This window comes from Montipora capricornis, chromosome 2, assembly GCF_036669925.1.
Source record: "Montipora capricornis isolate CH-2021 chromosome 2, ASM3666992v2, whole genome shotgun sequence".
Lineage (NCBI taxonomy): Eukaryota > Metazoa > Cnidaria > Anthozoa > Scleractinia > Acroporidae > Montipora > Montipora capricornis.
The window spans coordinates 61,962,311-61,978,948 of record NC_090884.1 but is presented as its reverse complement, the minus strand read 5'-3'; the positions used below and the strand labels follow the sequence as shown (position 1 = coordinate 61,978,948).

Sequence of the window (16,638 nt, the reverse complement as noted above, 5' to 3'; positions counted from 1 at the left end):
ACCTTCACCTTCTTGGTGACATACCTTAGAAGCATCAGGGTCAAAACAGATAATGCTTAAAATTCTTTTGTCATCCTTTCATCTATATCACTGCCTTAGTTTTCAGTAGAAAACTTCCAACCATAATAGCAATGTTGTAGGATGTTGGAGAAGTTAATCAGATTCCATGAAAATTTACAGTGATTCATTTTTTATATAATAATTACTTAACAGAGATTGGAAAACTAGTCCTAGACAGTTATGTGTACAAAACTTTATCAAAGATCAAACTTTATGAAAATTACTGTAATGACATAACTTGACTACAGTGATCAGAGATGCAAATACCAACCCAGCGATATGGTAGGCGACCATATGGAGTGGGTCTTCTTGTAGCAGGATATGATGTGAGTAGAAGTTTGTTTTAGCCACATGTCTTGTTTGTTTCACTATAGAAAGCTCGTGGGTGTCTTATTTTATTTCATTTGAATTTTAAAGATATATACTTAAACCTGATTCATTGCCCAACATACTTTGAGAAAAGCAACTTGACACTTTTGTTTCCCCATAAGGATATGGGACCTCACGTCTATCAAACCTGTCCATCAGCCAACTACTTTGATTGCAAAGCAATGGCAATTGGTGCCAGATCGCAGGTATTGCAATTTTATTATTATGTAAAAGTAATGTGACGCTTTAGCTGTAGAGGATGTTATGCCGACATTACACCAAAGGAGCAATCCATAGCCAATGGCCAAAGGTCCTTTGTCTCCTTCAGCTTTCCAACTTATTATTATTATTATTATTATTATTATTATTATTATTATTATTATTTGATTCTCTCCAGTTGTTCCATGTTCTAAGGGGTATTGTTTATTGTGTCTCAGCAACTCCCCGTAGCTTTAGAGACACAACACTTTCCGCAACAGGTGAGCAGTTCCAAGAATGGCTGACAATTTTAATTGTAATTGTAATAATAATAATGATTATTATTACCCACACAAGGACAGAAAAAAAACTCTGACCAGGGTGGGATTTGAACCCACGACCTTCGGAATGATTACCGTGGCTCTACCATAGCTATTATTGTTTGCAGTTTATTGAAACATCTGTTTGGAAACCTATTACAAAATTTGGGCGCCCAAAAAGCGTAACCAATTCCTGTTAATCCCTTTAAAAAAAAATTACAATCCTCTGTCAATATTGTATATCTTACATAATAATATATTTTAAATATCTAATTGTAAGAATCCTAACCAATGATCTATGTATATTTATATATATAAAATAAATAAAAATAAAAAGATGCTAGAGAGAATCCCTAATAAATAATACCGCCTTTAAGCCTGTCTAAATGTTCATCTTTGCCTTTCTTATGAACTTGTTCAGTGTTCAAGAATTTTAAAGTTCCTTGCAATGTTCAGAGTGCATGACAGCATTGCCTTCTGCATCTGCTTCAGGACCAAATCACATCTATCTCCTACCAAACACTTGATGGACTTTCTCACATCTTTTGAATAACCACCAAGTACATCCATGATGATGTTGTGCTGAGAAACTTTATATCCTGGATATTGCAGCTTGAGTTCCCATCTGAGTGGACCATACTTTCGCATTTTCTCCTCCATCTTCATCTCTCGATTTTCCATCCACGGACAGCTCATCTCGATAAGCATTACTTCTTTCTTTACTTTATCAATAACTTTGCGTCGATGCGATTTGCTCGAACTTCTACTTGCTCGGCAAACAGTGGTACATCCCACAAAGCTTTGAGTTCTTCGTTCTCGTAAACTGGCTTTGGACTGATTCGTTTATACCACACATACCCCTCTCTTGGTAGTAGGTTGTATTTGGTTAGAATCTCGAAGAACAGGATTCTAAGGATGCTGTTGTGTCTTTCTAGGTATTTGGTTTGAGCGATAGCACTGCACCCCGCCAACACATGCGTGACACTCTCAAGTGTAATCTTGATGATTAGTTGTTTTAATCTTCTTCCCGGTGTACAACTTTGTGGGTAAAAGCTGTTGGTACAGGTCTTGAATGCCAGTTATCCTATGGGTCAGTGCAGTTCTCCAGTTGTTCATCCACTCAAAACACTTTTTGTCTTGGTCTTCATCCTTCCACCTGCTTGCTAGCAACTTTCCCTCTCACTTTTGGTCTTCTACTTCTGACTTTAACTTGCTAACCACTGATTTCTTCAAGGCTTCTTTGACTTGCTTCTTTGGGATTTCATCCCCTCCCACTTTAGAGCACGAAGACTGAGGATACGTTAGATTCAATTCAAGATCAAGTTCTCTAGCAAATTTGACAGCATCTTTAGCAAAGGACTGATGTCCTCGCTCGCTTGCCTTCTCTTCGAACATGTGGACGATTCCTATCGTTGGATCGGGGTTTTCATATATCTTAAATGCTGCTTTGATCTTAGTCAGTTTGTATTCCTGTTCAACTGACCTTAAGCCTCTTCCGCCAATGCTCCTTGGCAAGTGAAGGGTTGCATTTGAACTTGTTGGATGTCGCCCTCCATTCGCGACGATGATCTTCCTTACTTGTTGGTTGATTTGTCTGAGCTCGGCCAGAGGCCATGTTTGGGTCCACATCAAATACATGAATGCAGATAGAGCAAATTCATTTGTGGACTTGACTTAGTTCCAGTCCGAAAGTGGACTGGACCAGATGACAGATACTCGTTGGATATATTTCTTGGCAGCAATCTTCAAGGCCATTGTGTCTTCCTGTTTTAGGCTCTCTAATACACCCAAAAACTTATACTGCTCTCCTTCCTTTAAACTTGTAATCACTATTGTCCCCTCCAGGTTTACTTTACCTCCATCGAAGACTTGCGTCCCACCTTTGACATTCGTTACTGAGCATTTCTTAGGATTCAAGTCAAGACCAATGTCTTTTAACGCTTCTTGAGTTGACATAAGTACCTTGTTTAACTTGGTTTGAGACTGTGCAAATACTTTAAGGTTGTCGATAAACAGCAGATCTGTTACTTTTGCAATAATTGGCTTACTTAACTTGTATCCCTCTGTTGCTCATAGCATCCACGCCACAGGATTCCGGCATAAGGTGAATAGTCTGGGACATAAGGAATCCCCCTCGTGAAGCGGATTGGTTCCGATATCTCTATTCCATTCTTCATTCTGGTGATGATTTTGGTGTTTCAGGAAGCGCATATGTTCTTTATAGTGTCACTGATCCATTGGGGGAACTTGTGCAGTCTCATAGCGTTACATAGCCAACCCCTCTCTCTCTTGCCGTCAGTTGATACGATTAAGACTGTTTATGGTTTGATGGCAGATCTCCATGTATCTCTGTTGCTCGCGGTTGTCTGCCAGGAGTTGACTGGGATCTTCCTCACTTTCATGTTTCTCTTTGCTACATCTTTGAATCTCAGCCTTGGCATTCCCTGATTTCGCTTTCCAGAACAGAGTTGTGAATACAGCAGCTGGCGAGGGAGTCGGTCATGATCCATCCTATGAACGTGGCCTAACCATCTTAGGTTCTTTTCAGCAAGAATGTCCTCCATGGATGGAAGGTTTGCACGCCTAAGGACTTCAGCATTTGTGATCTTATCATGCCATTTGATGCCCATGATGTCCCTCAATTGCCTCATCATAACAGCGTGCAGTTTCTTAACTTGGGCTCTGTAAATAGTCCCAAGTTTCTGCACCATATAGGAGGGTTGACAGTACCACAGCTCTGTAGACTTTGCATTTCACCCGGATGGAGACATGTTTGTTGTTCCATAGTCTTTGCTGGAGTTTGCCGAATGCCGCACTCACCTTGCCTGTCGGTGTCCGGAGTTCCTTATCTATCTTGGAGGAGCTGGATACAGTGCTACCGAGATAGGTAAAGTCAGTGGTTTTGGCCAGAGGCACTTCGTCAATTGTGATGTCTATCGGCTCAGGTGGAGGGCAGATGAATTTGACCGGTTGATACATGCACTCTGTTTTCTTGAGGTTGATCTTTAGGCTAAACTGGCTTGCAGCCATGGAGAACCTATCTACTAGTAGTTGCATGTCCGAAGCAGTGTGAGCCACCAGTGCGCTATCATCAGAAAACAGCAACTCTCGAACTAAGTGTTTAGTAGTGCGGGATTTCGCTTTGAAGTGTGATACGTTGAAGAGATCAGCACCATGCCTCGTTTGAATGTAGATCCCCTTGTGAACATCTTTGAATGCCACGTGTAACATAGCAGCCAAGTATATTGAGAATAGTGTTGGAGCCAAAACACAGCCCTGCTTAACTTCGTTTGTCACTTCAAACTCCTTTGAAGTATCCTTTCCTTGAACTGTTTTCGCTTTCATCCCGTCATGAAAATTAATGCTCTCACCAAATTGATAATTTTATCTGTACATCCAAACCTCTTGAGTACACTCCAAAGTCCTTCTCTTGACACTGTATCAAAGGCTTTGGTAAAGTCGATGAATACCGCGTAGAGCTCCATGTTCTGTTCTGTACATTTCTCTTGGATTTGACGAAGGCTGAATACCATGTCAATGGTACTACGGTTCCTTCGGAATCCACATTGGGTCTCAGGTAGGATGAGAGTACACATCTTTTCCTCAGTACGATTGAGGATGATACGTGCCAAAATTTTCCCAGCAGTTGACAATAGCGATATGCCTCTGTAATTGCCGCATTCTTTTCTGCTGCCCTTTTTGAAGATGGGTACAATGATGGCGTCTTTCCAGTTCTGTGGCATTTTCTCCTTTCTCCAGATGTCAACAATCAACTTGTGCAGCTTCTCTTGAAGTCTCTTTCCACCGTGCTTCCAGACTTCGGCAGGGATCCCTCAGCTACCGGGCGCTTTATTTTCCCTAGTCGATGCGAACGCTGCCGTCAGCTCATCGAAGCTCGGAACATTGTCTAGATCTGCAATTGGACTTATGTCGGGGAGTTCATCTAAAGCAGCTTTGTCCACAGTACCAGGCACATTCAACAGCTGGTCAAAGTGCTGAGCAAATCTATTCAGGGTCTCATCCTTCTCTTTAAGCAGTGTAACACCATCCTCAGCAACGAGCTGCCCTGTCACTCTTTTTTGTGGTCCGTATATCGCTCGAAGGCCATTGTAGAATGCCTTCACGTCGTTTGTGTCTGCAGCTTGTTGTAAAACCTCCGCTTTCTCTTCCCACCATTTTGACTTCATGGTCCAGGTGTACTTCTGGAGTAGGCTTCGGGCCTTTGCAAGTCGAGCGGTATTGGCTCGTGTTTTGCGATGTACTTCTTGAGCTTTAGCCTTGTTCCGTTCGTTAAGAAGTGAGTTCAGCTCCACATCACTGTCATCAAACCAATCCTGATGTTTCCGTGTTGGTTTCCCTAGAATCTCATAGGCTGTCTCATAGGTAGCTCTCTTCAACGGACCCCACTTCTCCTCCACACTTGTGTTCTCATCAATTGTATATTCCATGTTCTTTTCCATCTGCGACTGAAACTCCTGTCGGCACTCTTGGGTTTTTAGCTTGCTCACGTTTAGCTTTGGCGTTGGCTTTCCCTTAATTTTATTTCTCTGGGATCTCATTCTGAATGCAAGTTTCGATCTGATCAAGTTATGATCAGTGGCACAGTCTGCCCCTCTCAGTACTCTAGTGTCGAGTACATCATTCAGATCTTTCTGTCTCGTTATTACATAGTCCAGGAGGTGCCAGTGCTTTGACCGAGGGTGCATCCAGGTAGTTTTATGATGCTGCTTGTGCTTGAAAACCGTGTTCGTGATGACAAGGCTATGTTCGGAACATAGAGCCAGTAAGAGTTCACCGTTTGAGTTGCATTTACCGGTTCAGTGTGCCCCTATGACACCAGGCCAGTTCTCAGTCTCTGTCCCGACACGAGTATTAAAGTCTCCAGCAATTATCAGCTTGTCGGAGATGGGGACATTCTTGATTGTCTCTCTCAAGACACTGTAAAACTCTTCCTTGTTCTCATCGGGGTTAGTCATCGTCAGAGCATAAACACTCACAATGGTCACAGATCTTTTCTTTTGGAGTGGCATTCTCAACACCATAACTCGATCAGAGATCGGTGATGGTTCCTGTTTGAGGTCTTGTGCAATTGAGTTCTTTATTGCGAACCCAACTCCAGACTCTCTTTTCTTTCCTTTTGGCAAACCCAACTCCAGACTCTCTTTTCTCTCCTCTATGGGTTGAAAGGTAACCAACTACAAAAACTTCAGCGTGTCCAGAACGCGGCCGCCCGTGTCATCTGTAACATTAGCCGCTATGAGCATATTTCACCTTCGTTATACAAGCTCCACTGGCTGCCTGTTAGCTACCGAATCCAGTTTAAGATATTATTGCTTGTATATAAAACTCTTAATAGCCTTGCACCCCTGTACCTATCAGAACTTATAGAACTGAAAAAGCCTGGGAGATACAACCTGAGAACCAACTCGGATACACTCTTATTGTAGTATCCTGCGTTCAAGAGTCTTACCACTCTTGGTGATCGCTCATTTACATGTGCGGCACCAAAACTCTGGAACAGTCTTCAGGCAATACGATGTGCGAACAATGTAAACATTGTTAAGCGCCTCCTGAAAACGCATCTTTTCCGCGATGCATTCAGCTGCTACGAGAAACAGTAACTATGCGACTCATTCTTAATTACATATAAATTATCCTTTGTCCACTCCAGAAAAAAGTGTATCCATTAGCAACGATGCTACCACTTTGAGCCAGTCGGGTTTCGCACAGGGCAGCTATGTCTATGTTATATCGACTCAGCTCCATTGCCACAAGTGCTGTTTGGCGCTCAGGTCTTTCCGAGCCTTCTCTGTCCAGCAAAGTTCTAACATTCCATTCTACTAGGTTAAGAGATTTCCGGTTGTTTCCTTTAGCTCCTAACTTACTTTTCACTGGGTGCCGGAGAGGGAGCAGCCCAGCGCGAACCTTGTTGACCCAGGGGACGTTCGAGCCAGTATGAGATTTCATAAATGTTGCCATTTCCATAAAACTGCATGCGAATATTTAGCCGTTCCTGGGTTTCACAGGACCAGGTTCGCTCTCTCGGCACGTAGGGAACGGTCATCTAGCGGGCAAGAACAGGTCGAGACATGCTAGCGTTTCCATCCTGCTGCAGCGACTGGCCGATGGATATGTTTGTCTATCCTCGCCCTGTAGATGCTGTCGCGGGGCACCCCTGGTTTAGCTCCTCGATTGGCCTTTTACAGATATTATTTTTAGTTCTGTAAGGATGTCCAGGCACACCGTCCCTCTCCGAGGAGAGCGGATGTCGGTTTAGTCGCCGGCGACCCGACCCATGCAACAGGTGGTACCGGATTCATGGTTACCAGTAGCAGGTGGATTTTCACGGCCTGACCTGACCTAGCGTTACATAGCCAACCATGATCTACTGAATCATAGGCTTTCTTCACATCGATTCAGGCCATACTGAGGTTTCTTCTTCCTCGCACACAGTCCTGTAGTACCATTCTATCTATTAAAAGATTATCCGTGGTACCACTGCACTTTGCCCCCCTTTGCTGGCTCTCCATAAGGTTGTACTCTGTTAGATGATCGTTCATTGGGGCCATTAAGCACGCAGTATACCACTTATAGAGAGTATTGAGGCATGTGATTGGTCTCTGATTCTGGCTACTGAATTCTCCTAGCTTTGGGATGAATGTCGTTTTTCCTTCTGAGAACCACAGTGGATAATCCTCCTTGGCGGAGATAGCTTTGAAGCACTCTATTACTTTTCCGTGAAGAATGTGCGTGTACTTCCACCAGTAGTTGGCGATTCTATCAGGACCATGGGCATGCCAGTTCTGTTTCTTCCGTATGACTTTAGCCCCACATTCTGTTGTTAATTCTCATCGTTGGTTGATATCAGGGTCCGGAACACTGATATCCATGGCCCTTTCAATTTCTTTTAACCATTGACAATTACTATTCCCTGTACCACTCGTCTCCCACAGCGATTTCCAGATAGTGCTTGCTTCTGTGATGTTATCAAATAAATCGCCAATGTTCTTTTTCTCGGTCAAAACACACTTCTGGTACTTGGGTTTTTCATTCTCATCATCCCTCGCAATCATTTTGTCTAGCAGGGAATAAACTCCTCTTTGATCGCTTTCAAACCTCTTGTTAAGCGCTCTTGATTCCTCTACTTTCTTCCTTCTTTCTGTTTATCTTTTCAATTTCCTTAGGTTGCACTTCTCTCTTTCTATGTAGCTAACAAGCGAAGCCGCTGAGAGAGTTCCGCATTCTTGCATGAGAAAAATTCGGTTCTTCCTCCTACTCTTTGTGATTTTCCTGTTTAGCCGTAGTCTTTCCAACTCTGCTTGTGCAATTGAGATTTTCTTTCGTAATTCTCCCGCTTGACGGACAAACTCTTCTTCTGCCTTGTTGGACATTTTCCGCTTAACGTGTTGAGTTTCAACCCTTTGTTTCTTCCATCCTTTAACAAGCAATAACGCTGCAACGGCCGAGTATTATTATTATTATTATTACTATTATAATTATTATTATTATTATTATTATTATTATTATCATCATCATTATTAGTAGTAGTAGTAGTAGTAGTAGTAGTAGTAGTGGTAGTAGTAGTAGTGGTGGAATGAGATGTGGAAGGATTATTTTTTGGAAACATTAAAAAGAAATTATCAGCTGTAGAGGAGGAAATGGGATATACATACGTGTATCTATAAACGGGCTTAACAGAAAATCACACTTGTAACTTGTTCATGTTGTTTATTTCTCGCACAGTCTGCTAGAACATATCTTGAAAGACACTTGGATGAATTCCCTGATTGTAAGTGTGCAGATGTCATTCTCAACTTTGGCGTCACTATGTGTTATAAATTTTCATTTGTTGTTGGCTTTTTTAGGTGAGCCTGAGGAGCTTATTAAACATGGTTTACGAGCTTTAAGAGAAACTCTTCCAAGTGAACAGGAACTAAATACAAAGGTAAATCATAAACATTGCTATGAGAATGAAATATCAATCATTATATTCGTACCAATAATTAGGCAATAGACAGGTGTCTATAAGTCAGAGACATGCTCTGATGACTTGTGGACATATGACCTGCTCCCAACTGTTTGGCTTCATAGCTCAGTTGGTAGAGCATTGCACTGGCATCACAGAGGTTGTGGGTTTGAATCCCGTTGAAGCCGCCTGAATTTTTCAGGTGTCTATAAGTCAGCGACAGCTGCTGAAATTGACCAGATAAGTGCAAGGATCACTTCAATCTTTGATTTAAGTACATTGAGTTGGGTCATTGTTTCATGGGGTATGCCTGGTTGCTATTAATTTTGTAATATTTTTCAGTTTCATTTACTGGTATGATCTATGTGGTTTGGTCTTCTCAGATGAAAATTGTGCATGGTGCACAAAGTTCCAAAACATTGATGTTTCTACTTAATTTCTTGTTAGAATTGTTCTGTTGGAGTGGTTGGAAAAGGACAAGATTTGGTCATACACAGTGATGAAGCAGTAGCCCCTTTTGTATCCTTCACAGCATAAAGTTTCTGTTACAGTGTTATGAGCAAGGAAACCCACAACTTTAACCAACTTGAGTGTTTTCCTAGAGGACAATTTAAGCAGTTTATGAGTATAAACCCACTAATCCCTTGGAAAAGTCATTACAAAGCAGCTGGAGTCCAAGCCTGGCTTTAAAAAGTTGTGCAAATGTTTTTCTACATTCTGTCATTTTATTACCTGGTTTGATTTTGTTTTGAAAAACAATTTGCAAATTAACAGGTAGGACACTAAAATTGGTGAAGTGACAGACTTGATCAATCACATCAACAGGAAAGGGTTCATTGCCAGAAGAACTTACAGATCTCTTGTATGGGAAGTCTTGGAATATACAGTACATCTGTGGTGCCCTTTTCTCAGCAAGGGCATTTACATGTAGGCACTTTAGAGTGTACTGTGAGAAGCATTAAAATGGTTCGTAACAGGAACATAGCTTGACAGTCTCCTAAACTTCCCCATTGAGAAGTAAAATTGTAGAATAGAATAGTCTAAAAATAGAATCTGCATTAGGCAGGAGTAAAACCTATAAGTCTCACTCCTAGTAGTCAATAGGTTAATAATCAATACTTGTGGGTCCACCTAAAGTAGTAATGATAGCAAAACGACATTGTGATAACTATTCTAGGCAGGAATTTATTGGACTTTAACTCAATTCAGTTGGCTGGAATTGACCAAACAAAAAGAAGAGGAGAAGAGGTAAAGACAATGTGATCATTGCAGACAAGCTTGATTTCCTTTGTTGTGGAAACTGGGAGCTTTCAGTCTTGAAAAGTACATTAACGTTTTTAGCTTAGGGAGTTAATCTCTCCCCCTTCCTCCAATTTTATTCTGCCTTAAACCTTGGAAATTCCAACTCCAAGACTTTTTTCCAGCAGAGTCTTGTTTGTTGTCATATTTGCCTTGCCAGGTTTCGATGCCAATCACTGAAATTCAAGCAAATGATTATATATTTTTTTAATTAATGTCAAGAGCACCAATACTCTCTGATTACTCAGGTCATACATAAACTTTGCCTCCCCCATCTGTCATGGATACTTTGGAAATAAAGCGCAATGGAATAAAAAATAAAGCGGTCTCGAGTGGTTGTTCCTTCCGTCAAATTGTGCTTATTTATGATAATAATAATAATAATAATAATAATAATAATAATAATAATAATGATGATGCATCCCTGGATTCTTGAGTGTCTTAAATTACTTGGTGCAGCCGAAAATATCGGAAGCATGCTGGAAAACTCCATGAAGAGCTGGTGAACGGAACTGACATCAAATTGCCAGAGCTTAGGAACTGTCCCCATCAAAAGAGGTATCTTCCGCTCCTTTTTGTGGTTACAATGCTCCCTCTTACCCTCGTTCTCAGAAAGTGTGAAGAAGGGTATCTATATGCAAACAACACTAAGTTAAACCACCTTTTCTTTATGGACGACTTGAAGCTATATGCCAGAAATGAGAACCAGCTGGATTCACTTATACAAACAGTGAGAATGGTCAGAAAGGACATTGGTATGAAATTTGGCATCGAAAAATGTGCTGTCCTGGTATTGAAACGTGGTAGGCTGGCACAGTCATAAGGGATTAGATTACTTGACGAGACTACGTTGTACCATAACAGCTATGAGAGAAAGCAAAGGATATAAATATTTAGGAGTGCTTGAGGCGGACGGCATGCTACATGACACAAGGAGGAAAAAATCTCGAAGAAATACTTACGCCAGGTTAGAAAAGTTGCACAATTCAAGTTAAACGGTGGAAACCTGATACGTGCCATAAACACCTGGGCACTGACAATGAACGGGGGCTTTCACCCACGGGATTTTGTAAAACGACTCTATGTCCGCAGGAATATTGCTGGAGACGTATGTCCAATCCAGTGAGGAGGAGATTTTGAAAGCTGTCAGGAGGAAAGGAGTTGACAACCAAGAAATGGCTGCCAGTTTTAAAGAGAGGAGAAGAACTGAAAATACCCAAGGTTGGAAAGAGATGCCATTATATGGGCAATTTGCGACACAGAGCGAAGATCAAAGAAACGATGAAACATGGACTTGGTTAAAATAAGGGAAGCTTAAAAGAGAAATGGAGTCTTTTATTATTGCAGCACAAGATAAAGCAATAACAACAATTTACATAAAAGCAATGATCGACAGGTCACAGGATGATCCCAAATGTAGAATGTGTAAACAAAACAATGAGACCATCAGCCACATTGTAAGTGGGTCCCCGAAACTGGCGCAGAAGGAATACAAAAAGAGGCGTGACAATGTAGCTAGGGCAGTTCACTGGGACCTGTCAGAAAAATATGGGTTTGAGCGAAGTGAGAGGTGGTATGACCATGTCCCGGACAGTGTACTTGAAAATGAGGATTACAAGATGCCTTGGGACTTTAGTGTACGGACAGCAGCTCTGTTGTATTGGGGTGACTGTTATCATTATCTTATTCAGTTCTTTAGTAGTACCTAGCTTTGTTTCTTCTCGACTCGAGGGACGGTAAACTGTCTGGTGGGACGCCAATAAGTTTTAAACACCCTTTCTGGATACACTCCACCTCGTCTTTTAAATATGAAGGAATTCCTCCCCGTATGGGTGCTCCATATTCCAACATGGGTGTTATAGATGCTGAGGCCAACCTCTTTAGGTGATCACGCTTTTCTGCATTCTCGTAGGTAGAATATCTGGTTTGAAGATTTTTAGGTAATGTTCTCAACATGTGCATTCCATTTAAGGTCATCTTGGAACCAAACTGTAACAGCTTCAAATGATTAACTCTCTCGATGGAAGTTGATGCGATTTGAAGCAGTGGGGGTTTTGAAGTTTGACTACAGTTGATCCACATGTCTTTAGTCTTCTTCGAGTTAATCGCCATCTTGTTATGGTCCAGCTTATTAAAATCACCAGCCAAAATCACTCCTAAAGAAGGCCGGTCAACGAGGGCTGTATTAAGCCCATTTGTTAGATAGTCCAATATCTCTTCGTCATCAGCTGTGCTTCGGCTTGGGGGGGTAGTAGACACACACGGCCAGGATAGCACTGTAGGGTCTTGGTGTGGCCTTAGGCTTTAATAGCAAAGAGTTTCTTTGCCAACTGCTTCAAGAGCAAAGAGACGAGTATTAGGGATTTCTCTTTTAGTACTCCACCTCCAGGAGTTGGGCGGTCACGTCGATAGCAACTGTATGACTGACCAATGTTCACGGAGCTATCAGGAATGTTTGATGATAACCAAGATTCTGTTATGAAAATCACTTAAGGGTTAAATGAAGCCATTCAGTACAGTTCGTCGACTTTGTTTGAAATATGACAAATATTAGTTAACGAAATAGATGGAACAAGTTTAGTTCTTTGGACATGGTTCTTTGATATTCTAATACAATTATTCAAGTTACAGCTGTTTATGTTGTCACGGTTGGGTAGCTTGAAGGTTCGTGGCTCATTAGGAATGCTAATGCATTGAATTTGTTTGGCTTCTCTACTTGAAAATCGTAGTAAAACTTTCTTTCCTGCTCGCTTTCCTCATGTTATCCTAAGGATTCCAAGTTCCTTAATTTGTGGCCTACAGCAGGAGACCGTTAATAATATTATTGTAGAATCTCAAAGCAAGAACCTAGTCCCAGGTGCTTACATTTACCTTACATTTTTTCTGCCTTTTTCCAAGTATCCTTAAGTCACAATAAATTGAAAAAATACATTATTTTCTTGATGATTTTAGTGATGTTCTTTTTCTATCTTGAAGGGTGGCGATGTGGCAATGGAAGAAGACTCCGAGGTGAGCGTTAAGTCCTAACGTAATTTACAAAGTAATTAGGAGAGTACACACACTCTCATTGGTCAGCAGCTGTGTTTAGATGAGAGTATGGAAACATGGCTGTGACATCACATGAATTTTGATTTGTTATATGCTGTCAGACGTTTGTTTTGATTGGCTTGTAGGAAATATGAGCATGTATCAAATTTGTTTCAATCAAGAATTTTTCTTCATTTGTCGAATTATCTTTTGAAAAGTATTTTATAAAAGCAAGAGAGGACTTTTTTCCGTGTTTCCATAGCCTTATCTAAACACTCGGGGAAGTTGGGAGAATTCTCTACAGTTATGCAACACCCTTGACTGTGTCTCCGGTTTGCATAACTGTCTTGAATTCTCCCAACTCCCCCTCATGTTTAGATGAGGCTATGGAAACACGGAAAACGTCCTCTATTGCTTAAACAGCAAATTATTTGGAACAAATGGCTTTGCATAGGTTTCTAAAGGCCAGTAAACAGTGCAGGAGCATTCGCTAATCTTATCACAAATCAGCTCATTTGGTGGATTATTTCTTGATTATATCCCTTGCACCATAGCAATGTATCATATTCCAAAGTGTTGAAGAGTGTTATTTTGTTTAGCCATTTGTAGATGTTGTGGTTCAAAATTTTTCTTGGTTTGAAATTTTTCAAACCAGTTCAATTTTGATTTTTCTTTGTCTATTTTTCATTATCATAATCTGAAACAAAGAAAAGTCAAAATTAAATTGGTTCAAAAAACTTGAACCACAACATAGATATATTCAATGCAGTAATCCAATTAAGGTAAAGTATCGAAAAATCCACTTTCAAGAATAATGTCAGATAGAAATAATGACAGCAGTATAACAAGAAATATCTGAACTAGGTTAAACTGAGACAAAATTTATTGTGATTACTTATTAGTCTGTAACTTAGAAAATGTGTAATTTATTTAACTTTTAATTAAAAGAGAACAAGTCTTTAGTAGTTCTACTGATAAGTTGTTTTGTTACACACAAAGGAACTTCAAGTTCGCCCTTTTGAATTAAGTCTACTCATGTAATTCAATCAGCTTGTTAGATCCAGCGGTTAGGGACATTCACAAATACTGTACTGTATGTGTTAATCATAGTATGAAAGTTGACCCCAAAAAATGTAAAGAAATGGTGGCGAACTTTATGAAAAATCCAAACATCGTAATGCGATAGTTATGTGGGGGCAATTGTCAAACTGAGTGCATTTCCTCATATAAACAAGAATCTTAGGTGTAGTTATCAGCGGATAACTCAAATGGAATCATCATATATATTCAAAAATTTGGTTTATCAACAGAGTTGATAATGTAAATTGACCACCGTACAGAGATTCTAAAAGCTGACGTTTCGAGCGTTAGCCCTTCGTCAAAGCGAAGGGCTAACGCTCGAAACGTCAGCTTTTAGAATCTCTGTACGGTGGTCAATTTACATTATCAACTCCCGTTGATAAACCAAATTTTTGTATACTACTTCCCCACCGACGCAGCACCACAGTTTCTTTAGAAACTACCCCTTCATCATATATATTACCTTGTTATCAAGGCATCTAATATAAAAGAGTCTATGCCTTACGACTCCTGAAAAGAGCGGTGTGAACACATCAGACTTATTGAATGTCTATAGGAGTAGTGGTTGGTCTATCCTAGAATATGCCGTCCAAGTTTGGCAAGATATCCCTGAGTACCTCTGCAATAGCATTGAATCAATTCAAAAAACGGCTTTTAACATCATTTACCCGGACTGCTCATGTGATAAAGCTCAGGTGCTGACTAATGAAGACACTTTATGGGACATATGAGACAGTTTATGTCAGAAGTTTCTGACAGAGGTGGCTGAGAGTAGAGAACACTCATTGTCATTCCTGGTGCAGTTGCCTATGTTGGAGCCTATACAGTATAACCTAAGATCAGGGACTACACAGCCAACCAAACCACTGGGAAGAACTAAGAGGTTTAATATTTTATCGCAATGTTTTATAGTGAAGTCAAACACTACCCTCCACAAATTAGGGTGACTACCGATCAGGTCATATCACATCATCTTACATTAAATTAAATGTTGCATGATTCGTGACGAAAAACAAGAACCTGAGTAACCAGAGAAAAACCTCTTGGAACAAACATGAAGTCCCTGCCAACCTGGAAAGGCCAATAGAATTGTAGATACTGAACAACACCTTACGATTTTCCTTGTTTCTCCCCCTCCTTTTGCGATTTAACAACGTTGTGCTAAATCAGTCAGTGTTCAACAACCCCTAGGCTGATTCCGCTAAACAGAATTTAAACTAAACATGCAACGTCATCACTTCTGCACGTACTTCGTGCCTTTTTTATTTTAGGTGGTGGCCAGGAAAGGTGATTCAGGTGCCCAAGAACCAATTGGTGAATCAATGGAGTCTGAAGACAGCTGAGCCTTTTTCTTCAGTGGCTTGTTGCCAGCTTTTTCTCATTTGAAAGTATTTGTAAAACTAAAAGGAATAAACGACTGTTAAGTTGAAAACAAAGAAAAAAATGGGTATTTTGTTTGGACTTCAGTGTTCTTTAAAGTGGTACTATGACGAAAATCGCATCTTTCCTATCTCAGACATTTTGAAACATAAAAAAGTAGTCAGCCTGAGAAGAAAAATGCTGTTTACTTTTTTCAAATATCTCTTTTTGTTCCAGAGATATTCGAGTTTTTAAAATATGCAAATTAGCCACGTGATGACGTCATACACAACCAAATTTTGTTCAAATATGACTTTGTATCAGAAATTTTTGATTTTTTGCGGTAAGATTCTACTAAATGTTCTACACAATATGAGTTTAACAGTTCTGTTACCATGGCATCATACTGGGTTCCAGACCTCCCCCATATTATGAGCTTTTCTGGCCACCTTTGGCGTTCCATTTTGATATTTGCTAACAGCACTTCATATGCATGATCCAGCAAGCATATACCGGTACATATGTTAGCATGACCTTGTGGTCTTGTTTAACATTTTTCAAGCTGAAAATCATTAACATATTGAAATCAAGTGGGTGGGGACTGGAAAAGAGTGAGTTGCCATGGGAACATAATTTTTATAGCCATAGGTGTGTTTCCTGTAGAACTATTAGACTACCAAGTTTCAATGGTCTGTGCTGTAAATTGGCCAAGGTAGCTCTATTTATATACTCAATATAATATTGGGTTGAGTGTATGACGTCATTAGTCATCTCATTTGCATATTTTACCCATTTTTCAAACTTAAATATCTCCCGAACTAATGAAGATATTTGCAAACGGTAAATGGCGTTTTTGTTCTTTCATGGAATTCTATGTAATACACTCAAAAAATCAAGGGTAAACATTTGATCATAGTACCACTTTAATGGGACATAGTTTTTCAGTAAGTGATTAACCCA

General features: G+C 40.3%; 1 protein-coding gene and 1 non-coding gene across 2 annotated transcripts in view; both read left to right on the top strand.

Moving 5' to 3' along the window:
* LOC138030004 (proteasome subunit alpha type-1-like) overlaps positions 1-15,763 on the top strand; it is a 29,381-nt gene extending 13,618 nt beyond the window's left edge. Inside the window, exons 7-14 of the mRNA XM_068877858.1 lie at positions 316-386; positions 552-635; positions 8,691-8,736; positions 8,813-8,892; positions 9,361-9,432; positions 10,123-10,161; positions 13,189-13,221; positions 15,591-15,763. Of these exons, the coding sequence (XP_068733959.1) occupies positions 316-386; positions 552-635; positions 8,691-8,736; positions 8,813-8,892; positions 9,361-9,432; positions 10,123-10,161; positions 13,189-13,221; positions 15,591-15,662 (497 nt within the window). The 3' untranslated portion in view covers positions 15,663-15,763. The remainder of the gene's footprint in view (positions 1-315; positions 387-551; positions 636-8,690; positions 8,737-8,812; positions 8,893-9,360; positions 9,433-10,122; positions 10,162-13,188; positions 13,222-15,590) is intronic.
* Positions 9,029-9,101, top strand: Trnaa-ggc (transfer RNA alanine (anticodon GGC)). Its single transcript has one exon. It is a non-coding gene; the product is annotated as a tRNA-Ala (tRNA).
* Positions 15,764-16,638: the final 875 nt, after the last annotated feature.